Source organism: Epinephelus fuscoguttatus, linkage group LG20, assembly GCF_011397635.1.
Source record: "Epinephelus fuscoguttatus linkage group LG20, E.fuscoguttatus.final_Chr_v1".
NCBI lineage: Eukaryota > Metazoa > Chordata > Actinopteri > Perciformes > Serranidae > Epinephelus > Epinephelus fuscoguttatus.
In genome coordinates this window covers 23974538-24000331 of record NC_064771.1, presented here as the reverse complement: position 1 = coordinate 24000331, position 25794 = coordinate 23974538, and the positions used below count along the sequence as shown (strand labels likewise).

At 43.9% G+C, this 25794-nt stretch overlaps 1 protein-coding gene across 3 annotated transcripts in view; it reads left to right on the top strand.

The window, feature by feature from the left end:
- LOC125881367 (zinc finger MIZ domain-containing protein 1-like) overlaps positions 1 to 25794 on the top strand; it is a 163193-nt gene extending 137399 nt beyond the window's left edge. For 2 of the 3 annotated variants that reach the window (XM_049564515.1, XM_049564517.1), the window contains 18 exons: positions 14340 to 14475; positions 14901 to 15018; positions 15628 to 15845; positions 15973 to 16174; positions 16499 to 16774; positions 16858 to 17040; positions 17134 to 17211; positions 17318 to 17486; positions 17574 to 17715; positions 19320 to 19530; positions 19769 to 19874; positions 19974 to 20134; positions 20247 to 20314; positions 21011 to 21079; positions 21165 to 21409; positions 21517 to 21680; positions 21955 to 22221; positions 22305 to 25794. In XM_049564515.1, coding sequence (XP_049420472.1) covers positions 14340 to 14475; positions 14901 to 15018; positions 15628 to 15845; positions 15973 to 16174; positions 16499 to 16774; positions 16858 to 17040; positions 17134 to 17211; positions 17318 to 17486; positions 17574 to 17715; positions 19320 to 19530; positions 19769 to 19874; positions 19974 to 20134; positions 20247 to 20314; positions 21011 to 21079; positions 21165 to 21409; positions 21517 to 21680; positions 21955 to 22221; positions 22305 to 22412 — 2921 coding nt within the window. In that variant the 3' untranslated portion in view covers positions 22413 to 25794. The remainder of the gene's footprint in view (positions 1 to 14339; positions 14476 to 14900; positions 15019 to 15627; positions 15846 to 15972; positions 16175 to 16498; positions 16775 to 16857; positions 17041 to 17133; positions 17212 to 17317; positions 17487 to 17573; positions 17716 to 19319; positions 19531 to 19768; positions 19875 to 19973; positions 20135 to 20246; positions 20315 to 21010; positions 21080 to 21164; positions 21410 to 21516; positions 21681 to 21954; positions 22222 to 22304) is intronic. The other variant, XM_049564516.1, reaches the window with a different exon arrangement.

Genomic DNA, 25794 nt, shown 5'->3' with positions numbered 1-25794 from the left:
ATCCTGCCTGCATCACTGTTCATTGAAGCCATTAACAATCTAAGTTTATGCCTTGTTCTTCTTGGTGATTTGTATGTTAATTATAACCCCTGCCTATACACTTTGGTTAAGCAAAAAAACAGTAAGAGTTGTGAACAGAGCTTACATTACATCAGAGTCAGAATAATGTGATCAAACTTTAATCATTGCTCTAACGGAACTGGGACAACAAGCATACATGAGCATATAGCAAATTGGGTGTTATAGACAATAAACATGTTCAACAGAGTTTCAGTCCTGGGCACGCTAGAAAATAAAATAATATCTGCATATGATATAGATTCTAATGTTATTAGTATGCAGACAAACTAATAAGAATGTATAAAGTAAAGTAGAGTGAAAATACATTATTAAAAAGACATCTACAGTTTGAAAGTCATTATCTGAAGTCCAAAAGAGATGTTCCCGAGTCACTTCCAGGGACCCACTTTTGGACCAGGACCCAGCAGTTGGGAACCATTGCCCTAGAGGACTTTGAAAAGACTTCAAAAAAGCTACAGTCCGACACCCTCTCACATCAAAAAAAAAAAAAAAAGGAAAGCGAGTTTTAGTCACGTACTATAAGGTTTTGCAAAGGCCGGGGATCTTGTACGGTCAATATTTGCAAGACTACTACCAGATTCCTTTTGAGATTATTTCCCATCCTGCTCCTGGTGGAAAATTTTATGCCAAACTCCCTTTAAGAAATATGACATATAAACAGTTCCTTACAGATTCGTAAAATCACATAACTCTGGGAACACAAGATAAAAGACGTCATATGTCGATAGTATTCTTGTCAATTGTACAAACTTTACGTTCTGGATTTTGTCGCCTTAACTCGCCACCAGCCTCTGTTGGCTAGCTGCAATATTTTAGTGGGAGGAGACTGCGGAAATGAGAGGCAAACCATTTAAAATTTCTCACTAAAATAAGTGCAAGTTAGTCAGGTCAGATACACCCTGAATCAAACACCGATTCTTGTTCAGCTCCACCAGTTTCTCCTCCTTTTCCACAGTACAAGAAAACCGAAACTTTTTCATCCCTTCCGCACCAATAAAGACTAAAAACTTATGATAATATTAAACTTCCTAATTTTAGAAAGTAAGAGAGTTTTATGACCACTTGACACCACAACTCTAGCCAAACTCTCATGACTTCTGACATTGGAAATTTGTCTGAGACAGTGAAATTGCTTGAAAAGTAATTTGTTGTTTGCAAAAAATTCAGCCTGAGCCAGTACATACTCTATATACATGTACAGAAGCTCAGTAATGAATGATTTTGGCTTGTTTAAGATGGATAAGGTTTGAGTTTCATTGTTTCCCATTGGCCTGAGTCAGGAGGAAGCTTCTTCGTCAAATGCTGCACTGTTGCACATATGGATGACTCTAATGAGCCTAGAGGGGTGCTGGGACCCGACCCAGGCTCCTTCAGTGTCTGTTCCTACTGTACTTCTAAAGGGAGGCTTTGACCCCAGGCCCACTGTGAAAAGGTCGCAGGTGAATCAGCCACCAGCGTATGCCGCCATGACACTACCGGCCCTGCACAGCACCCTGAAGTGGGCACGAGCCTGGGCACATCTGCTCCGCGCCTAATTAGTATCATTGTAGACGAGGGCTTAAGGCTGGGCCTTCGTTAATAGCAGCCTGTTGCTCGGGGAAACAGTCTGGCTCCTGTAAGCCGCTTCTTTGCAGGTCTGCTCATCTGATAATCTGGTTGCAGGAGTGCACGGTTAAAAGCACACTCTGTGCTGGTGCAGTCGACCTCACTGTGCAGTTGGCAGGGTTTCAGAATCCGCGATGTGGTCAGGTGAAAGGGTCGTCAGTTAGACACGTTTTGGGGAGATTTGTCTTGTCCAAGTAAAGTGTGGTTGTCTGTAGCACACAAAGATTTTCCTTCATCCTTTAATCTTCAGTGAAGATGCTTTTTCCTTTGTTAAAGAACTACGTCAGTAGTTTTAGCCCCTAATTACAAATAATACGTGCGCTGTATTTTTGCTGACTGCTTAAAAATACATGCTGTACTGAACATGTTTATTTCAGTTGGTTTCCACTCATTACTGTACACTATGAAACTCAGTTGAAAAACTCTTTAAAATTTTGGTAGAGTAATTTAATGTGTTAGGCTCGGGTGGCATCGAGGTATTGCAGTATTGCAGGTATATTCTTTCTATAAGGGTGCTTACACACCTGCCTTGTTTGGTTCAGTTCAATCGAACTTCAAAGTTCGTTTGCCCCCTAAGTGCAGTTCATGTGAGCAGGTGTGAACACAGCAGTCGCAGTTGGATGTGCACCAAAACAACCAGACTGAGACCTTCTTGTTGAGGTGGTCTCACTCTGGGTACAAATGAACTCTGGTGTGGTTCATTTGTGGTGAGAACGTGTTCCGACCTCGATCCGAACCAACTGCAGTCACATGACACATTGTTTGGGTTAAACATGAGCATGTTACAGTCCTGGAGGATTATTAATGTGCACCTCCTCCTGTACTGCCTTAATATGCACATTCAGCACATCCAATGCACCAAAACATTGAGCGCTAACATCAACCTGCGTAGCTGTCCCTCCATTGTAACATTAGAAAGTGTCACATTTATCTTGCAAGTGTACTCTTCTTCAACGTTTTGTTTACTTCCTGGAAATTCTGACCAATCAAGAGCAGCTTTCTCGCGCAAGGCATTTGATCTGGAGCTTGTAAATGCTGCCGTGAGAACATGAACAAAATCCTAAAACTGATATAGAAATGCTGTACTGAGGCAGTGTATTGTAGTTCACAGCACGCACCACCAGAGGTCAGTCTATACCAGTGGAACCGGAAGGAAACTTAGAAAGATGGCGACTGAAAGTGGTGGGGATAACATTACAGGACTTTTTAAAAAGAAGAATACCTCTGCCCCTGTGGCCACATATAACTTTATCTTACAGAAACTTCTTCCAACTACAAAAGCAGTTTATCCGCTACAAGATTTACATCATCTTAATTTAGCCCACTGATTTGTCGGGATCCGCTACTGCTACAAGTGTCATCTGGGCCTCCGGCAACAAGAAAATCAGAAACACAGGATTGTAGGCTAGAATTTGTCGTACATACTACAGTGACTTCTGTTACCAGTAGCTCAGCTTTGTTTCTTACACAAATGCCATCATATATCATATACCCAAGAAAATATTAGGAAGATATAAAGGTATGAAAAAATAGATGCTTGGAAAACCTTTAGAAACACAACATAAAACAGGAAAATTTGTTAAAGTTTAAAATTAAAAATGAGGAAAAAAGACAAAAGAATGAAACATCAAGTTAAGTCAAAGTTATATGAGCACTATGTGGTAATCTAGTTGCAACTTTTCAATTAAAGATGCACTGTTACTGCATTTCCATGCAATGATAATGTGACTGTCAGAACAGCACACATGATGTTTGCCGTGACAGATTACACGGGCAAGTTGAGTCTGTTTATAGAGTTTATTTTCATGCGATATGAAAAATATATGAATGGTTGCATCAAGCAGCAGGAAAAATACATCCAAATCTAACACACAATGGCATGCTGTGCAGAATGGTTAGCTGTGATGTGTAAAGCACTTGACCTCAGACACTGTAACACTGCTGCCAGATTTCAGCTCCTGAATTAAGACATAAAGATGCAGGTTTGGAAGCAGTTTTGCTCCCAATCAGCTTACTGAAGCAGCGAGCGACATACAGTAACAGATTGAAGACTGAATGCTGGTCGGCGGAGATGTTTGGCTGTAATGCACAAGGAATTAATTCTCACCAGGGGGGTGAAATGCTATAGATTTCCACCTCCGTGCTTTACAGGGACCCTGAATGGCGTGCCCTGTTTTTAATGAAGAGATTTGTAGCATGTGCCAAGAGAGATTATCCTTTAAAACACTGGCCTGCTTAGGCGAAGGTTTGGTTCCTGTGTAACCATGACCAAGAGATGTCAGTCGGAGTGATGAGATCTGCATAAATCATCTTGAGATTGTGGTTTATTGTATTTTGTTCCAGTTGGTGTTCTGTCGGTGCCAAGTGGATTTCTTTAAAGATATAAAGAATGATCTTTTTCTCCAATCTGCGAACACAGATTTTATTTAAACATGTTATCTTTGACATTTTTGACAATTTATCATTGATTTTTATTCGGAAATCCTGTATTTTTATATGTAAATAGATATAAATTTGCATCATAAAGTGTTTAGCTGGGTATTTTGTCAATGGAGTTAAAGTTTAGAGGAATAAGGGACGGCTTTTCTGTCAGTGATTCAGCCTTAAGAGGTTTTTTGATGTTGCAACAAAGAGCGCAGGATGTCAAAACAGCAACCCAGAAACACCGCAGCATTTTCTTTTTCTCAGTGTGCCGCTTGCCTCCACATGGCCACATATGCTTGTGGCCTCAGTAAAACCTTTCTGGCACGAATCCAAGCAGCCCCCCTTTCCCCTCCCGTTCTCCTCGCCGGATGGACATGGCACGACATTGCGGCCATGTGGCCAGCAGGAGGCTGTATTTAAGCCGGGGCAGCTCTGAAATGGGCCATAAAACCTAGCCAGCAAGTCTGGCTCCCCATGAGGCAACGGGCCTAAGTACTCATTGACAAGACTCCAACATCACTGACTTCCCAGAGAGAGAGCGGCAGAGGAAATAATGCAAGAACAAAAAAAAAGCAGCAGACAAAGATGAGGTGCAGACAGGAGGCGGTTGTCTGGCCTATATAGACAGGCTGTTTTATAACCAATAATGCTTTTAATCCACATTATGTAGCTGTTTCCTCATAACTTTCCCACCGCTACACACTCACTGTCACTGGGGCTTTTTAATTCGTCTTCCAGCTCATTTTCACTTAATGAAAAAGCCCCTTAACTGCATATGTTTAAGGGACCTCAGGGGAAATATGTCACATTCTGATGCCACATGGCGGCCATGACATTCACATGTTCCCACTTCACACATCCTTCCCACTTCATCAGCTTTTAGAAAACATCGCTCAGCCTGAAGTATGTCATGAAATGACTCACAAGACTTTAAAATCTTACTAAGTGAGCTAATGAAGTGAGTTTACAGACTCCCGTTTTACGACACCCAGTTTGCACTCGCTTCCGTGCCAAAAGTGTTGGAGAGTTGAGAGGCTGACCATGTGTTAAAGGCGGTCCACCTGTGAGCGACTATCCACTTATTCCTCCATGGATGAACAAGTAGCGCAGCTCCGGTCTGTCGCCGGTTGGCAGGTCCGCAACCTGTTATACCCGCTCTTCAAAAGGGCTGCATGATGGACGAATCGCTTCCATTTCACTATCAAATTGGCGTTGATGAATAATTGGTGGCATCTGCGAAAAGACAAAAGTGAGGTTTGATGGCTGCCAGGCGGGCATCCGTGGCTCTGTGGCGACTGTGTTGGAGTGCCGCGAGCCGGAGAGGGAGATGATTTACAACCCAGCCGGTAGTTTACGCGGGATAGTTTGGCACCGGCTGCAAGCAGTGTTATAGCAACCAGTTATTCATGTACTTTTTTTGTGTATTATGAGGTAAATCCCAGAATTTTACAGTTCCGGGACATAAGCGAGGAATTCTTTGGCCGAAACTAAACGTGGCTGTTTTGCATGGCCTCTTAGGTGCTCTCAGTAACCAGGGATACTAGGACTCCCCAGACTCTCTCTTATTTTAATTGACTTTGGCCTGCAGGAGGCTTGTGTCCATTCAAACCTTTCTGGGCAGAGAGAGACAGAGGAGGGAGGGAGGAACAGAATGTGAATAGAGCTCCCTCAGAAACTAAAGAGTGCAGCCCACTAGAGCCGTTCTTGTTAGTTTGCTCATGGTCTTTGTTCTCCTTTCAGCCCTTCTGGCTAAATGTCTTCAAACAAGCCGTTTGGGGGTTGCGATTCTCTCCGACGGGTTTACAGCGAAAAAGATTGGACTTTGTTGTTACAGTCAGTTTGGGAATAAGTGAGGAAGTGCTGCTGATAATGTGATGTGATGACTGGATGTGCACTGTGTGTTTGTGTGGACGTTAGTGACCGAGCCATGTGGGACGATGCCAGGTGGGAGTCCAGGGTTGACAAGGGAGCAGGTGTCTATTAGATACAGAGCAGAGAGGGAGGGAAGGAGGGAGAGAGGGGGGACGAGGATCATAAGAGCTCCTGGCATCTGCCTTACCTGCTGCCTCCACTGCAGTCCTCCTGCCAAAAGGAAAAAGAAGAGAAGAGGAAAATGTTTTGGAGGAGGCAGCGAGTGAAGGAGCGACTTTTTTAATGGGGGCTGTTCATGTCTTGTTTGCAGGGTTATCCTCTCCCACAGGTTGTTCGTGGAGCACCTGGTGACTTTCCAGCATGGTGGGGTTGTGTTTGCTGTACAGCCAAGTTACAAAAACACGTGTTAGTAGCATATCTGCTCTTTATTAGTCCTTATAAAGCACACATTAATGCCTCATTCTGCATGTCCATATTCTACAACCTTTAAGAGATTTTCCTTGATAACATACTAATTACTGCTTATTGATTGAAGTAAGGAAGTTCTTAAAGGAATACTTCAGGTGCAAATGACCAGCTGTATATCAGTTACTCACAGCATGTTACCTTGAATTCATAAAGGAAACTTGTTTTTCTCACATGCCTTCAAAGTGAATGGAGAATCCAAAAAAAGGTGAACATTTTGTGAATTGAAGTCAATGGGGTCCATGCTTAACAACAGCAAACTACATCACAACATCCGTTTACAGACTCTCACACACAACTCGTGCAGTATGATCCAAGTCATATGATCAGTACTTCTCAAACACATACATTTTCACGAAAACAACTTAAAACACGTGTTACAAGTGTTCCCATTGTAATGCTTTAGCGAAAATGTATGTATTTGGAAAGTGCTGAGCATACGACTGGATAAACGAGACTTGGATTATACTGCACAAGTTGTGTGAGAGTTGGTGAACGAATGTTGTGATGTAGTTTTGCTGTTGTTACGTGGACCCCAATGACTTCAATTCATCGTTTTCCTTTAATGGATCCTCCATTCACCGTGGAGGCATCCAGAAAAAGTTTCCTTCACAAACTCAAGGTAACACATGGTGAGAAATTGCTATCCAAATGGTCATTCTGTGGGTGCACTGTTCTTGAATATGCCTTACTCAGTATGGGCCTTATAAAGTGGTTGTACCACAGGAATAATCATTCTCCCTTAATAACACTCCACTAATAGTTTCACACTTATTAACCCACACAGGCTCCCTGTTCTGAAGTTACCTCCTCCACTTAGTAAATCCATTACAGCACACAACTACTGCAATTAACAGACCCTATTTTAAGTGATGTGGCAGTGCCTTTTTAATAGGAATGTTTGATTTGGTCTATTAATAAAGGAGAAATTTAAACTTGTGCTGATTTTGTTCTTCTACCACTGAGCAGGAATAGAACTTGTTTATCTCAATAGACCTCCATTTTTTAAGGTGTAGCCCGTCACTTAGGAACAGGGTCTGTTAGTTGCAGTAGTTGTTTGTTGTAATGGGTTTACTAAGTGTAAAGAGGAGTCAGTGTTAAAACAGGGAACCTGTGTGGGTTAATAAGTGTCAGAGTTTTTTGGATATTATTAACACTTGTAGTTTTGTGTTTTGGAAGGGTACTTGTGTTTTATAGGTTATTAAAACCAATACCCTTAAACTAACACAGCAAAACCATGTAAAGAGTCATTTTGTTCTAGATCTGGGAACAAAGAGGATCAAATACAGGCATCGTTTGAATGTAGAAGTTTCAACACTACTTGTTACTGGGTTATTCTGGTGGGTATTGACTACCGATACTCATCCCTAAAGAATTAAACATAATTATTAAGTGTTATTAAGAGAGAATAATCCTGTGGCACCACCTTCTTAAGTGTTTTTTTTTTCCTGAAGCCAGTGTATTTTTTTTAAATTCTTTGCAATGGGTGCAGCACGTATTTAGACTTCGCTACGAACACCAGCAGCGTGACGAGGTGCTGAGCGTCTATTCTGCTTGAACACTGCTCATTTGACTTTTTTTTTTCTGCCCACCAAGAGTTGTAAAAACGTAAAAGAACGCTGAGCTCATTGCTGTCACATTTACCGTGCTGTTATATGTCACAGTGAAGAAGGGGACAAATACCACAAAGACCAGCCTTCATATCCACATGTACAAGTGCTGAACAACAACAATGGGAGTGAAATATATTAATATACCGTATAAGTATGAATATATGTTTCCTTTCATGATCTGGCGGGTCTGTTCTTTCTCCCTTCATACTTCAGCCTTCCCTTTATTCAGACCAAGTAGCCGACTCAAATAGCCGACACACCAGATGCAACCAAAGTGTCCCCGCTGAAAAACCACTTTGGTGAACGCGACCCCTAAGTATCTCCATTACTTCCTGTCAATAAGCAGTTATTAGGTGGTTACTGAGGGAGAACTCTTAGGTTATTGTAGAACATGGTTATGCAAGGTAAGGCATTAATAAGTGCTTTATGATGGCTACTAAAGAGACAGTATGTCGCTAATATACAAGCTAAGTAGCTAGTAAACGGTGAATATACGATCTTAATATAAAGTGTCACCAGAGCTATTCCTTGGGTAAAATGGATTTATAGTCTCACCGTAGATATCTAGAGCATGTGTTTTGATTTGTAGCTCAGCGTCTGATTTATATCATCGATAGCACCACTGCAGCAGTAGACGGATGTATTGTTAATTAGCCTATTGTCGCCACAGTAATCATGTTTACATTATTTCAGAGTGACATCGGGACAATCTGCCTTGTTCTATGCTGAGCAGAAGGTTTGCACTGGAGATGCCTGAAAAGACTGCTGAGTCTTTTTATTCCAACTTGCTTCATGTTGAATTCACTCAACAATCTGTACTGGCATGAGAAACTGGGAAACACAAGCGTCCATTGAAGACTGTTCAACAAAACTGTTTAAATTTGTGTAAAAATGACTTTTGTTTCTGGAAAGACACATTCCTTTTTTCAGTAAATGTTATTTTGAGCAGCACAGATAAAATTCGGTTCAAACTATTGTGTTAGGGGTAGATTTCATCTCCAGATTTCAACATGGGAAAACCAAAACAGCTACACGCCACGTAATTTGGGTGAACTGACCCTTTAATTCAGAGTCGAAAGAGGCAGAGTCAAGGTGTTTAATCAGCACAGTTTATCTCTCTGCCTCCTGTCTGACTGTGTGGTGAAAGTTGGGGTGGGGGAGCATTATCATTGGAAGGAGCATTGAACAACTGTCAGGGATGCAGTCCATGTCGTTTGTCATGTCTCCCCAGGGCTTTATGACAGAGAGTGAAGCTGGAAGCTGCAGGCCCAGCCACTGAACCACCCATCTAGTCCCAGCAGATGCGTTTACCACCCTTTGCTGTGGCTGACCATCAGGCTTCACAGCTGAGCACCAGAATATCAATACGGCTCAGACTCAGCCGGGCCTCCTGGGACTATCTACAAGGCAAACAGGATAGGCTCCTCTCCTTATGGAAGACAGAGACCCATAGCCGCCAGGGAGAGCAATGTAAACACAGCAAAAAGATGCTCTGTAGCACCAAACGGCGGTTTGATTCACTCCAGAATAGCCATCGTGATTTGGAAGAGCTACACCTGAGACGATTATCTCCAGTTTTGGCTCTTCTCAGGGAGGGAAACAGATGAGTCTATTGAAGGGCCGTCTGTGGGAGGAGAGGAGAAGAAAAACAGTAATCCTTTTGTGTTCGTCATCCACACTGTCCTGAGAGATGCTTGGGTGAAGGAGGAGGAGGAGGAGGGAGAGGCTGTGAGGAGTAGCGGGTGTGCTGTTCCTCCTCCTGCCATATGAAACCTGAAGTTTATCCTCTGAGTCAATGACAGAGTGCCTCTCCTTTAAACAGGTTGCTGCTCAGCGGAGGTGATAATTTTGTGTGGTGATAAGCCCTTTATCTAATGGTGGGGTAGAATGATTCCTCTTTAAGTGGCAGTGCCGGTGCTCCCCTCTCTCTTGTCTTTTTTCTCTCTCCATCTCTCGTATTGTCATTTCGCTGCTCGGCCTGTTGTTGTTTTTGTCCTGCGGCTGTTGATGTCGGCCTCGGTGTGAAACGCAGACGCCGTCCCCTCAGCCAGACGGCCTGACGGTGGCACGGTTAGGGGATAAATTGCGGAGACATGTTTATCAACATAGAAGAAGTGCAAGTTACCCCTTGTTGGAAGAGAATAATGGGACCTAATTGAGCTGTAACATGCTGGCTGGTCGCCAGGCCCTTGAATTGAAAACTCTCTCCATCAGAAGGGGGTCAGCGAAGAGGGAGGGTGCTGCTGAAGCACAGCAGGACGCGCTAACATAGATGTGGAACTCGTAAACCTATTAGCCGCACTTGGGCCTGGTTATATTTAATTAAAAGTAACCTACAAATCTGTGCATCTACCCGCGGGTGTGATGTTTTCAGGAGGAGAGCACCTGAGAGGCCTTTTCTGTCAACCAAAGCACAGCCGTGGTAAAGTCAGATCAATCCTCTGGAGGAACAGCACAGCCTGTCTCCTGGCACCTGCCTTGCCAAGAACAGGAGGCAGGAAGGAGGAGGAGGTGGAGGAGGGAGGGGGGGGAGAGAGAGAAAAAGAGAGGGAGCATGAGCGGGTGGGAAGGAGGAAAAACCCAGCTGCCTCTGCGCCTGAGCCCCGTGCTGCTTTTAAAGGAGTGGGAGGGAGGGGAGAGGGAGAGGCAGAGAGACTGCTGGCACCATCTGTACATGTCTTTTGTATTCCAGCCCTCATCTTTACACAGAGCGAGGCTGGTGTGCTCAGTGTTCAAATGAAAGGAGAGGACGTGCCTTTTGGGGTGCGATGCTCTGAGAGGAGAAGGTGTGTGTTTGTGAGTCGATGCTGAAATTCTGTTTTGTCCTCGGAAAAATCGGCGCGCTCAGAGGACGTCTCGCATCCTATTTATTTTACCTCTATAGTATAAACCCATGTGGCGTCTTTCCTTACTCTGTTTGCAAGCACTCATGTGTGGTCAAATCTCTGGGTTGCCATGTTTGTGATGGGAGTCAGAAGCTTTTATTTGTTCCTCCCTCCCATCAGCCCCATTAGCCTGATGCCTCTTCTCTTACTGACTCAGTCGACCTTTTTTTATCTCCCTCTCTGTGTAATATGTGCCGTGGCAGCCCGTCCTTGCGTGTGGCAGCAGGGTGGATCTGCCTGCGAGGACAGCCTGCACTGTCTGCTGTCATATTGACGTGGCTTTTTGCGCGAACCGCAGCTGAAATCACCAAGCGCTCTGTTTCACCCCCCCTTCCCCTCTCCTCCCTCGCTCCTTAGTCAGCCTAGAAGTGCTGTGAATCATAAGAGGAGGTGGCTGCCCTGCTCTTTGATTGAATCCACATTCCCTTTCTCCTCTGACGACGCAGAGAGAGGCTAGAAGGAGGCGAGGAAGCGAGAGGGAGAGAAAAAGGAAAAGTGAGTCTTTTGTAGTTGGCACAGTACAAAAACATGCACTGCAGATGAAAAGCATATGATTCGATCAAACGCGCTCTGTGGTGGCTACCTAACCAAGCGGTAGGTAGGAAGGTGGAGAGAAGGGAAGGGCTGAAGTCCATCTGCGGGTCCAGAGTGAACCCTAGTGGCCAAGAGCTGCAGTGACAGGCTGGCTTGATGCTGGTCTTATATATTGCAGCATAGAGGTGCCTCCTTTGTGTGAAACACTTAGCTGGCCTCCCTAGTCGCAGAAATATACATATAGTCATCTGTGCTGTAAAGCGAAATGTTGAAATGTTAGAAGGTGAGCTGCTGCTCCTCCTATAATTTAGGATTTAGTTGTAGATTTATATTGCAAACAAATCTACAAGTACACACAGAAAGTGGACAGATAGAATCCTGATGGAACAAAGATCTTCACTGTACAGACATACTTTTATATAGTGACAACTTCTGGGGCGGCTGTGGTGGAGCAGGTTGTCCACCAATCGGAAGGTCAGCTGTTTGATCCCTAGGTCCTCCAGTCCGCATGTTGAAGATTCCTTGTGTGATATTCTGAACCCTGATTTGCTCCCGATGGTTGTGCCATCGGTGTGAGGACATTTGAATGTTTAAAGCAGAGTAGCAGGTGGCACCTTGTATCGTAGCTTCAGTCAAAAGTGTATGAATGCGTGTGTGAATAGGTGAGTGTGACAAGTGATGTCAGTGTTTGAAGGACTAGAAAGGCACTATATCCATCCTTCCATTTTCATCCGCTTATCCGTGGCCGGGTCGCAGGGGCAGCAGGCCAAGCAAAGCACCTCAGACGTCCCTCTCCCCAGCAACACTTTCCAGCTCCTCCTGGGGGATCCCAAGGCGTTCCAGGGCCAGATGAGATATGTAATCCCTCCAGCATGTTCTGGGTCTGCCCCGGGGCCTCCTACCAGTAGAATGTGCCCAGGACCCCTTGAACGGGAGGCACCCAGAAGGCATCCTGATCAGATGCCCGAACCACCTCATCTGACCCCTTTCAAGGCAAAGGAGCAGCAGGTCTATTCCATGCTCCCTCCGGATGTCCGAACTCCTTAGCCTATTTCTAAGGCTGAGCCTAGCCACTGTACGGAAGAAACTAATTTCGGCCGCTTCTATCCGCAATCTCATTCTTTCGGTCACTACTCAACACTCATGACCATAGGTGAGGGTTGGAACGTATATGGACAAGTAATTTACCAAGGTATACTATGTTGGATTGTCTGTTACTCTTTGTAACAGACTCATCAGTGAAAGTGAAAGTAAAAGCCAGATTCACTCTTGTTTGGCGTTTCGTCTCACTATAGTTGGTTTTTTTTTGGCACTTTGTCTCTTGGATGCCTGCTGCTTATGGTCAAGAACCTGGTCGCTACCTTTTTATAAAGACCTGACCTTACCAGAGGGTTGTGGGGGTAGACACCCAGAAATGTCCCGAACACAGAATTTACAGGCAGAGAGTCTTTGCAGATAAATACTCATGATTTCTGGAAAGAGTCATTGCTGTTGAGATGTTTAAATTAAGAATAAAGTTCTTTTATCCTGGAGAAGAGTCAGATACCTCTACGACGGATATCTCCAACACTCGGCAACTCACACCAAAACAATCTAGGTTGATAAGATGTGTATTTTTTCTCTTGGATGCCTGCTGCTTATGGTCAAGAACCTGGTCGCTACCTTTTTATAAAGCCCTGACCTTACCTGAGGGTTGTGGGGGTAGACACCCAGAAATGTCCCGAACACAGAACTTACAGACAGAGAGTCTTTGCAGATAAATACACCGCAAAATACTTCCAGTGGGTGATCAATGATCAATGGGAGGGATTACCTCTGTATGAGTTTATACATTGTCCTGCATCTTAAACTCATGATGGCGACAAATTCGAAGACAGTGGCAGTGCATATGAGTGATCCCTCAATGAGGTTTGAAAGACAGCCAAATATAGAATAATAATTATTAATGGAGCAAATATGGAGCAGGAATCAGTCATTCAATCATGTAAAGTGGCACAAGAGTGTAAAAGCAAACGCATTTTCTGGTCTTGTATTCAGTTTCATTCATCAGTAGGAGTTCCTCTCAGCTGTCACCTTCTACATCATGTGAAGGTTAAGTCTCCCACTTCACTCTTTGCATTCATTCTCCCATAGAAAATCTCCACATCATTTTCCAGTAAATGTTAGTGTAGCTAATTGCAAATCATCGAAAGGTTATAAACCTGAAACAGAAAATGTGACTGACAGTAAACAGGCAGATAATGTGCATCTTGCTGCTAATACGGATATAAGTAATACATTTAACCTCTTCAATGTTCTTCCTCTGAGTATATGGAAAGCTTTATTCTTAAAGTTCAGTTAACATAAACCCATCCATAGAGCAAGCAAGATAAAAGTTCTTATCTGTTTAAAGGGGGGAAAATGACACTTGAATAGTAAATTTAAACTAACTAAAAAGATAATTAAATGACACAACTGTCTCACATTTTAAATTTGTTTAAAATGTTTTAGTAACATTTCTTTAAATTTTAATGGCCTATAGGATGTTTAAATGTTCAGCATTGTCACATAGTCACACAGATGGACAGACTGTACATCTGTTCAGTTTTGGAGGTGCTTTGTACAGACAGGACTCCCTGTCATAGGATATTTTTCACAAAGATATTACACATCATTTTGTCAGTTAGGTCATTGCTTTTCAATTTTATGTCCAATTTCACTCCGAAGCTTCTGTTCCTCAGTTGTTGTTTCGTCCGCCTCCCTCCTCTCACATAATCAGCTTTTGCAGGTTTTTGCAGCGCTTGCAGCAGAGGGCTGTTACCTCTGCAGTGATTTCTCACAGGAGTCCACTGACACACATCTTCCTCTGCTCTCCTTCCAGCTCTTCTGTCCTCGTGGTGCGAGGAGCTGGGACGCCTCCTCCTCCTCCGTCACCAGAAGAACAGGCAGAACGAGCCTCCGGGAAAAGTGCCCATGCAGCCCCCCATGAGCTCCATGAAGCCCGGCCTCTCACACGGGTCAGTGTTCACACTGCTGTGCTTTTTGGCTTGTGCGCGAGGTGTGTTTGTGTGCGTGTTGGGTGTGTGAACAGACAGACCGGGGCCCTTGGGGAAAGCCCTTCCTCTCCACATGAAGCCCGGTGTTCCTTATGGATCAGTGGCCAGACAAACTGCCAGACTAACTGCTTGTAGCTCAGTCAGTAGGGACAAACAGTACCTCATAACCCCGGTACATGTAGTTAATAATTACAACACAGTGTTTGTGCATTTCAAGAGGAAGAACATGCTTTTATTGTGTAATCCTAACAATAAAACCTTTGTCTTTCCCTATCGCTCAGCTAATGTAAACATACATACTGTGACTGTACTGGTATACACTGCAAATATTTGTGCAGTGACAGAGGGCACATTTTGATTTGTCTACATATTTTATGCATCCTCAGCAGAGATGGGTCTTTTCCCTATGACTCAGTTCCCTGGCAACAGAACACCAATCAGCCTCCAGGTTCATTGTCGGTGGTGACTACCGTCTGGGGCGTGACCAACACGTCGCAAAGCCAGGTGAGATCCCACACCTGTCCAACAGATCTTATTTCTATTGTTTTAAGGTCCTACTGCAGGAAGTTTCCAATCAGGGTACAGAGAAATTAGCATCCACCTGTATTCTGATTCCTAATGTTAAAGGGACAGTTCACCCCCAAATCAAAAATACATATTTTCCCTCTTACCTGTAGTGCTGTTTATCAGTCCAGATTGCTTTGATGTGAGTTGCCAAGTGATAGAGATATCAGCTGTAGAGATGTCTGCCTTCTCTCCAATATAATGGAACTAGATGGCACTCGGGTTGTGGTGCTCAAAGTGCCAAAAAAAATACATTTAAAAAACTGGTAGTTCCTACATGAAACTGCTCACAATACGGTCTGTGGATTAGCTTGAGTAACCGGGTCATGATTTCTGGAAAGAGTCATTGCTGTTGAGATGTAAGTTAAATTAAGAATAAAGTTCTGTTATCCTGGAGAAGAGTCAGACATCTCTACGGCGGATATCTCCAACGCTCGGCAACTCACACCAAAACAATCTAGGTTGATAAAATGTGTATTTTTGATTTGGGGGTGAACTGTCCCTTTGAAGCATCCAACATTTACACGTGTATATCTCTACGTCCACCAGGTGTTGGGGAATCCCATGGCCAACAGCAACAATCCCATGAACCCTGGGGGCAACCCCATGGGCTCGGGTATGTCTGGTAACAATCCAGGGATGAACTCTCCTCAGTTCCCCGGACCTCAGCAGCAATTTCCCAACAAAGGCAACTCTAACCAGGGCTACATGCAGCAGAGCATGTACGGACGACCCAACTACCCCGGAGGAGGAGGCTTTGGTGGCAAGTAAGTGGACAGGGGATTCGTAGTAGTTGTTGGAGTGATTGAAGCTGCTCGATTCTGACAGTTAAAATGATCGCACTACTTCAGCACGACGGTCTGAGCTCGCTTCATATGTTGCTCTTTGTCACAGTTACCCTGGAGGGCCTAACACTGGACCTGGAGGAATGGGCATCCCTCCACACTCCCGTCCTCCGTCAGACTTCACCCAGCCTGCCGCTGCTGCCGCCGCCGCTGCAGTTGCTGCTGCTGCCGCTACAGCAACTGCCACTGCCACAGCAACTGTAGCGGCCCTGCAGGAAACCCAGAACAAGGACATGAACCAATATGGACCGGTAGGACATGACAAGAACTGATAACACCTCACTGACTGTGCTTTTCAATACTGTCCTTTTAATACTAGCAGGAGTACCAGAACAGGATGCAGAGATAAGTGGATTTAGGCTTTTTGTTGAACAAGGCTGAATCAGTGTTAAGGCTGAACAAGTAGCCAAAGTAGTAATGGAGCCAAAAAGCACATTTAGCTCTAACAAAATCTAACAAGCACACGTTATTTAGAAGGCAGAGCATTTTGTGTCTTTTGTGACTTTTCACTCACAAAATTTGCCACATTGACAGTCGGCACAGAGATGGCTGATTGAACCCATTTCGTCTTCCAGATGAGTTCCTCTTTCCAGATGGGACCAAACCAGGCGTACAACAGCCAGTTCATGAACCAGCCAGGACCCCGCGGCCCTCCGTCCCTCCCTGGGAACATGGGATCTGGCATGAATGCGTCCAACATGAGCGGGCCCCCCATGGGAATGAACCAGCCGAGGGGCCAAGGCATGGGGCCTTTTGGTGCCCACGGCCAAAGGATGCCCCAGCAAGGCTATGCAGGACCGCGGCCTCAGGGCATGGGTATGCAGGGCATGAAGAGGCCGTACCCAGGGGAGGTGAGTGGATGTGAATTCAACACTTTCAGTTTCAGCTTGTTTGCAGTGTGTTGAGTTAATGTTTGTGATCTCTGTGTTCACAGCCAAACTATGGCGGGCAGCAGTATGGACCAAACAGCCAGTTCCCTAACCAGCAGGGGCAGTACCCCACACCCAACCCCTCCAGGCCGCTGCCATCCCCTAACTACCCCGGCCAGAGGATGCCAGGACAGCAGCTGCAGGGCCAATACCCACCACCCAGCGGTGCCATGGGCCAGTACTATAAGGTGCAGCAGTGCTACTATTCACCAAAAAATGTGACCTGTCGGCAGTGTTTTCATAAAAATAGAAAAAAATCTAATCTGTTTCTTAAATTGCAGCAAGAGCCACCTTTTAACGGCCAAACAAACAACTTCTCTGGGAGTGGATATCAGTACAGCCAGGGTAATATGAACGGGGTAAGTCAATTTTTGTACTCTTGTTTCATCACATCATCATTCTCTTTGTTGTGCAGTTTATATTCCCATCAATACTTAATTTACTAATCAATTGTCTTCAATACAGCCGCCCAGACCGGTGGGTAACTACCCTCACTCCCCGGTGCCAGGCAACCCCACCCCTCCGATGACTCCAGGAAGTAACATCCCTCCATACCTGTCGCCAAACCAGGATGTGAAGCCACCCTTCCCTCCTGACATCAAACCAAATATCACCGCTCTCCCTCCCCCTCCAGGTCAGTAACTGGAGGAAATCTTAATAGTGAATTATTCCTTTAAAAGTTCATTATAGTCTGACTGTGGCTTTTCTTCAACCTATGTAGCCAACCACAACGAGGAGCTGCGCCTGACGTTCCCAGTGCGGGACGGGGTAGTCCTAGAGCCCTTCAGGCTAGAGCATAACCTGGCTGTCAGCAACCACGTCTTCCACTTACGGCCCTCTGTACACCAGACGCTCATGTGGAGGTAAGACATCATGCACTGAATCAACAACATATTTTTAGATATTCTGCCCAGATATTTTATATCAGGAGTTTGCTTTTTCCTTATTTAAGTGGCCTCCTGCTGAAGTTGTATTTTTAAGTATTTTAAGTGTCTGGAAACAGCATTTCATATAGTAAAGAAGTGGTCTGACTCTTACCTCTCAAACAATCTGGCGCACTAAAAAGGCTTTTCAGAAGATTTAGGACAAGGGATGTATAGGGGGAGAGGGTCTTTTAGTACAACAAGAGAGCTTCAACTGTGGTTAAAGTGGTTACGGTTTTTGAGATTCAGTAAAAATACAAATATGAATGTTTGAAAAGAAATTTTAATCCATGATTTAGTCCCTGGCTGTTGGTTCTTTGGGCTCATGGTGTATGTTTTGAAACTATTTGGTCAAAAAGCCCTTTAAGTACTGTAATATCCCATGGGATCCCACATGGTGCAACTCTAGGGCCATTATTGTTTTCCCTTGATTTGATTGGCCTTGTAAAAAAAAAAACAACAACTGAAGTTGACCAAAGTGCTGTACATGTTAAAAGTGTGATGAACAAATATATAGCAATATAACATGTACACAAATCAAAAGCAGAATGTCACCAGGAAGAACAATTACATACGTAAAAACATTGTGAAATACTTAAATATTAAAACCACTTTGAATAACCAAGCGACATTAAAAACATATATGTCTTAAGATTTGTCTTAAAAGTGTCAATAGAGGGGAGCATTTCATTGAAAGTGGAAGGCTATTCCAAAGATTTGGAGCAGCTACCGCAAAGGCACGATCCCCCGTACCCACCAGCCTCGATTGTTGGAAAATTAAAGACACTGTTCTGAAGATCTAAGAGGTCAGGAGTTGGAGTAGGGGCAGGGAAGTTCAGTCACATACTGGCGATTGACTGGTTTCTGGAGTCAGCCAGTTTTTGACACTTGGGAGTTGGCTTCATTTTTAAGTCACGGAGGTCGCCACTTGGTGAGGAATCATTGTCCTGTTGCTACACAAACAACTTGTACTGCAGTTATCAGTGGGGCTAGCACTGACAAGGACAACAACGTTGTCCATTTGACACCATAGCAGTCTACATGACATGAAGACTTGATTTCAGTTTATTAAATTGTTCTTTTTGGCCTCTTTGATCATTTGATTTTCAGTCAACAGGCAAATTAAGCGTTACATAAGAATCCTGTAGTCAAGAACCAAAGGGTATTCTTCAGTTCCTCTTAACCTTTGGCAAGCAGATTGAAAAGGATCCACAGTCATTCTGTCTGCAGCTGAGAATTGTTAAAAAATCAAACCAGCTCTATTCCCAGCTGACTCGGAGAAGGTCATTTATGCATTCATTTTCTCTGATTTAGATTGTTGTATTTCCCTTTACTCCCTTCTCGAGCACTCTCACGTCCCGAGCTTATCAAGAGTCTTGAGATAAGGATTCTTACTGATGCCAAACTGTGAGATCACGTCATCCTAAATTTAGCATCCCGTCACTGTAGGTCTGTTTGTTTTGATCAGGAGGTTTTTTTTAATGTCCGACAGAACGCTCTGTGACACTTACTAATGAATATCTTTGCTTTGCTTGTCTGTGCAGATCGGACCTGGAGCTGCAGTTCAAGTGCTACCACCACGAAGACCGTCAGATGAACACCAACTGGCCGGCGTCGGTCCAAGTCAGCGTAAACGCCACGCCGCTCACCATCGAGCGGGGCGACAATAAGACCTCACACAAACCCCTGCACTTGAAACACGTTTGCCAGCCAGGAAGGAACACGATCCAGATCACAGTCACCGCCTGCTGCTGTGTGAGTGCACAAATCTCCACAACTAATAAAAAGAGGTTTATAGAAATCCGCACGCCAAAAGTCGTCGCCAGACAAATAAAAGTCAGACATGAAAGATGATATTTAATACTGAGGCTTAGAGCGCAATCAAAAAATGATCTGTCAGGTTGGTTTTTGTCCTGATAGACATGCTGAAACAGTAAACTGATACACCTTAAGAGGATGTTTGTGGTTGTGACGGTGATATTTCCTCTTGCAGTCGCACTTGTTTGTGCTGCAGCTGGTCCACAGGCCCTCGGTTCGCTCTGTCCTCCAGGGCTTACTCAAGAAGAGGCTTCTGCCTGCAGAGCACTGCATCACCAAAGGTACATGCAAAACAGCACAGTCACATTTTGCACCCTGACGTCCTGATCGTTCTCACAGTCCTTGCTTACAGAAAATATTTCTCTCCTCCCGCTTTAAAGTTAAGAGGAACTTCAGCAGCGTAGCAGCGTCATCGGGGAATGCAACGCTCAATGGAGAGGACGGCGTGGAGCAGACGGCCATTAAGGTTTCCCTCAAATGTCCAATCACCTTCCGGCGAATACAGCTTCCAGCAAGAGGCCATGACTGCAAACATGTTCAGGTAAACACTGCAGGGATAAACTCAGACTGAGAGTCTTCTGATGCCGCAAGGGAAGACGGATTTTAATATGATGAACTTGATAACAAATGTGACTTTTTTTTTCTTCTTGCAGTGTTTTGATTTGGAATCATACCTACAACTGAACTGTGAGCGGGGGACATGGCGATGTCCTGTATGCAAGTAAGTTCATCCAGCTTTAATACATAACAATATTTATGCTGTCCATAGTTCTGACTGTAAACCAGAGGTGGGAGTAAGTCACAAATGTGTGAACAAGTCTCAACTCTTAACCTTCAAGTCTCAAGTTTCTGCTTTAAGTCAAGCACAACAAGTCGAGTGCTCAGGCCGAGCAAGTCACATGTCAAGTCATAAATTTATTATTTTGATATTTTGAATTAGCCTCCTCCATGATAGCTGTCTTGTACGTTAGCCTCATTTGGTCTGGTGGTCTAGTAGGTTGTATGATTTGTGTGCATTGTGCTAGAAATCATCCAATCATGTTTAAAAACAAGAGGTAACTTCTCAATACCTAAAAGATGGCAGATATTAGATAAAGAAAGACAAGTCCTTTCAAGTCAGCTGTCTCAGGTATAATGATATGTGTCTACATGGTCATCTTTGGAGGCCCTGGGGTCGCTTTTGGACACTTGATTGGCGTGACACTAGGCCCGTGACTGGACCAACATGGCGACTTGTTTGAAAACGTTCTATTTTGAAACAACGATAGTTCAGTATAATGTTGTCCTGAAAACATTTGAGGCAGATCAGGCAAGTCGCAAGCCCTCAGATTTGCAACTTGAGTCTGTCTCGAGTCAAGTTGAAGTCACGTAGTTGTCCCTCTCAGCATTTTAAGCCTCGTCTCTCTTCTCTGCTCAGTAAAACAGCGTTGTTAGAGGGACTGGAAGTGGACCAGTACATGTGGGGAATCTTGAACGCCATTCAAAAGTAAGTTGGAGACAAATCTGAAGTGCATATAATGTTTTTCTCTTCATTTCCTTGTATCTTAACCGTTTCGTCTGTATTCCACCAGCTCGGAGTTTGAGGAGGTGACCATCGACCCGACATGTAGTTGGCGGCCAGTGGCGATTAAATCCGATCTCCACATCAAGGAGGATCCAGATGGACCGCTGGCCAAGAGGTTTAAGACTATGAGCCCCAGCCAGATGATCATGCCCAATGTGATGGAGATGATAGCTCAGCTCGGCCCGGGACCGTCACCGTACCCGATATTGTCTTCTCAGCAAGGGGGCAACAACAACGAATACGGCAACCAAGGTACGACACAAACACACGGTCCAAAGTCATTATCACGTGACAAAAGGAGCTTAGAATAACTGTAAAAAATGTACGCATGTATTTACTGTATTTAATTTGTGTGCCAGGCAACAATTACCAGGGGCATGGGAACTTTGACTTTCCTCACGGCACCCCCGGCGGTACGTCGATGAATGACTTCATGCACGGTCCCCAGCTGTCTCATCCACCTGACATGCCCAACAGCCTGATGGCCCAAGACAAGCCGCTCTCACACAACATGCCTGACTCAGTGAGTTCTCCCGTCATCTACTTGATCAGCTTTCTGTTTCTCCCTTTTTATACATTGTCTTGTGTGGCGATGAGCAGTGATGTGGTTCACTTTTACACTGTGATCTGTAGCCTATAGTTCAGCTTTAGCTTCTAACTATCTTTGTCTTTTTGCTGAGTCAGTTTGACATCCTGGATATATCCTTCAAACAAAGCGGCGGGGCTTAGCAAAAGGTCAATTAAAATAACTATCAGTTACAACCCTAGTCTGAATATTTCCTATTTCCTCTCTACAGATACCTCACTCTGCCGGCAATGACCAGTCGCATGGTCCTCCTCTGCAGAGCTTACATGCATCTCCACACCCTGGGAGCCAATCAGGGCAGCAGCTACACCACAGCGGGCCTCCTCAGCCGTCACGACAAGCTCCGCCTCCTCAGCAACAGCAGCAGCAGCAACAGCCACCCGGCCCCAACAACCATCCTCACGGCGACCTGGCCTTCAACCCCTCCAGCAGCTTGGACAGCCAAGCGGGGTCGGACATGCCCGAGCCATCTTTAGACGTGAGTCTTGGCACACAGCAGAACATTTTGAGTAATTTTAGTTCACTTCAGTGGCTAACCAAATCATTCCTCTTTCCTCGCAGCTTCTTCCAGAGCTCGCCAACCCGGATGAGCTGTTGTCGTACCTGGATCCACCGGACCTCCCCAGCAATAGCAACGACGACCTTCTGTCGCTCTTCGAAAACAACTGAGGCAATTCAGACACACATGAACTTCTCTGACTGCCTGCAGTTTCCCTGAGACCCCAGGGCGTTCGCTCAGTACTTGATAAACACAAAGATGCACTCCCTTTCTCTTCTTCCTCTTGTACAGTTTTCATTGGCCAGCACAGATTGACTGAAAGAGGTTAAAAACTCCAAGACACGGCGGGGACACGGCTAAGGGGTCGCCCCGCCCTACCCCGCCCTCTCACCCCGTGGCGATACTTTTGAACTGTGCAGCTATACTCAGTTGATTTTTTTACGCCACACACAGGTGTTTGTGTGCACATTAGGAACGTGTTGTAGCATTTTTTATTCATGTTTTGTTTCCTTTTGAGAAGAAAAAGGAATTCACTGTAAAAACAAAACAAAAAAAAAATTGTTAAAAAGAACAAAACAAAAAAAACCTGCGCTATCTGGCCAGTGTGCGCGACGTCCATATTGTTATTCCAATCTGAGAGGCTGCAGCTTCCCGGTGTCACAGCTCCATTCCCTGACTGGTCTGGTTAGCCGCACTGTTTTTGTCCACCACACATCATTTAAAAGCACAAGAGATTTTGGCAATGCAAAAACACACAAAAAAATCAAAATTAGACGAGTCTGTCCTTGACGAAAAGTTTTTTAAATAATTTTTTGCTCCGCATTTTAAAAGATTTTTGGGAATGATCGGCTTCCACTTTGTCTACAATTGTGATACATACATATTTTTGTCAAAAAGAGATATCCCTGCTTTTCAGTCGTCTGAGGGTCGACAGCTGGAACGGAGAAGATTTTGGCCCCAAAAAAGTTTATACCACATATGGAGAATACTTCTACATGTTGTGTAGTTATCATCTCCGGTGCAGAGGAGTGATGTCAAAGAAAAGGAAAGATACAACACGAGAGATTCCTGTAAAGATCCCGCTCCCTGCTGCGACTCCTTCCACGCCGTCTGCTCCGCATGAGCCCCGATGTCGCTCCCGTCTGCATTTTTGCAACGTTGCATCTCTCTCCCTGTTAAATGATGTGCTGTTAAAGTAGTCTTCAAAGTGCATGTGTGCCAAGCCCTCGTCTAGTGCTGTTCCAAGTGGTTACAAAAAAAAAGAAGAAAAAAAAAAAAGATAGTGTGGTTTTTATCAGTTGCTGTTTCCACGGCTTTTGTTTTTTTGATTTTAGTATGATTTATTTAACACTAACATTGAAGTGATGACATCAGCAGTGCGTTCACCGTGTGTTTGCTGGATGGTTTTGTTTTCTTGTTTCTGTCGCCGCGTAATTAATCCGTGAAATCTTTTTGGGAAACTGCTCGACATCACCAAAGTTAGAGGGATGAGAATGGAGAGGTTTGTGTTTGCTCGGTCCTGTGCGCGCGCGTGCGTGTGTGTGTGTGTGTGAGTGAGTGTGCATGTGTGAGTGTTTCTGTTAGGGAGGAAATATTGATTTCAAAGATATAGGGGAGGACAGATCCAGTTTATCCATCACTGCTGTTCAAGAAGTGGTTTTTAAAAGCAGTATTGGTGCAGACCTTTTTTTGCCACGTTTGTTTTTCACTTTTTGAGAAGAGTGCTGTTCAGTATGCAAATGTATTATTTTTTAAGAAATGCTATTGTACTGTAAATATCATTGTGAATATTTTTGTATCATCTCAATAATGTCTGTCCTCCGACCATTAGTCGTCCGATCTAACACCGTGCGCTCCCTGACTCCCATCTAACCACTGACTTTGTTTGTAACCAGCGTGTGACAGCTGTCTGTCTCGCCTCCTCGTCACGGGGGGAAGCAAGTCCAAATGTCTCATAAGCTATTTCCTGCAGGTCGCCGTGCTTTCTAGTCACTTTCTTCCCGGTGCACTCTGTCTCGCACCTGTCATTTCACACACAGGTGTCACCCTTTTCCACCTGCGTCAGCTCAAAGTGATTGTGTAGCATCATTTCAGTTTCCAGTTTTCCTCCACGCTCGGATGTGTTTGAAAACGTCGTCTACTCATGATTTTATGTTAACATTTTATCAGTGATACTGAGCAGTAACGGTTTTAAAAAGATGTGGTATCAGCTGGCTTTCAGTGTAATTAGTGAGCTATGTGAATATCATAATTGTTGCTAATTGTCAATACACAGTGGTATTTTAAAGATATATCACAACCATATTTTAAAGAAATCCATGATATTGTTTATATTTTTGTTATAGAAAAATGTGGCTTTTTTTAAAAAGCACGAGACCATATACATTTGTATCCCCTCTTTTTTTTGTTTTTGGTAAATTATTTTGTACTGGTTTTTCTTATTAATCTGTAAGGCTAGAAATCCAATTTCTTTCAACTGTAGCATTGTGCTAATTTAACCATCCTGGGTTTTTTATGTAAACATTATTTTAAGCGTCATTTAAGAAATATTGTTTGTTCCAGTTCACTGACATGTTGTTTCATATTTATGTCACAAAGAGACATCAAATCAAACTCTTTTATTGCCACACTGCCACATTTTCATTCTTTAAATATCTGAACTTCTGATCAGTCCCATCGAAGTCATCGTCATTTCATACTTCGTTCTCCAATTTGGTGTTTAAGGCAGCACCCTGAATCTGTAGTTGCACAATCACAACAAAAGGGCCATTTCTCTGGGGGAAGTTGTTTTAGAAAATAAATAAAAAAAATTAAAAAAAAATACAGAGAGGAAGGGCACGTTCATCATTCTGGCCTGGAGAGGATGTGGAGGGCAAGGCTAGACCAAACGTCCCAAGGATGCCTGTATATATGTAAATGAATATAGAGACATGTGAACAGAAATGTATTCATTTTCCCTGGGAATGTGCATTGTTTCTTCAGAATAATAAAAAGCTTGCAACCCCTCTACTGGAAGTGGCTGAATATGGAAAATGAAAACTTGTTAGTTAGTGTCTGTGGGTATCTCTCCGCATTTTGTTCCCCCCCTCCCTCTGTAATATATACTTTCACCTCTTTTGTTAGGGGAACTGGGACAGCTATGTTTTACATGTAATATTTAGCCTAAGTGTTCTAGTCTGTCACCTGCATACTCCGAGGTGCTAAAGCTAAAATAAAAAAGGAAAAAAAAAAAAAAGGTTACAAAGCAAATCGTTCGGAGGGGTGGGAGGAAAGCGGTGGGAGGGACGGGTCCAGAAGATTGTAACCAAATCCATAGTTTGTACAATTTTTTGATATCATGAGCAGTTGGAAAAATGATACAATCTAAGGTGATTCATGCAATGTGGCCATTGTCTCTATTGTGTACATTGTATGTACAATCATTTCATATTCTAAACTGGTCAGAAAATAAAGGAACTAATTGTGATTTTTAGTCTTGCAGAACTGTATGTAGTTAGATGATGTGACAACCTAATATTTATCTAATAAATATGTATTCAGATGATACCTGTA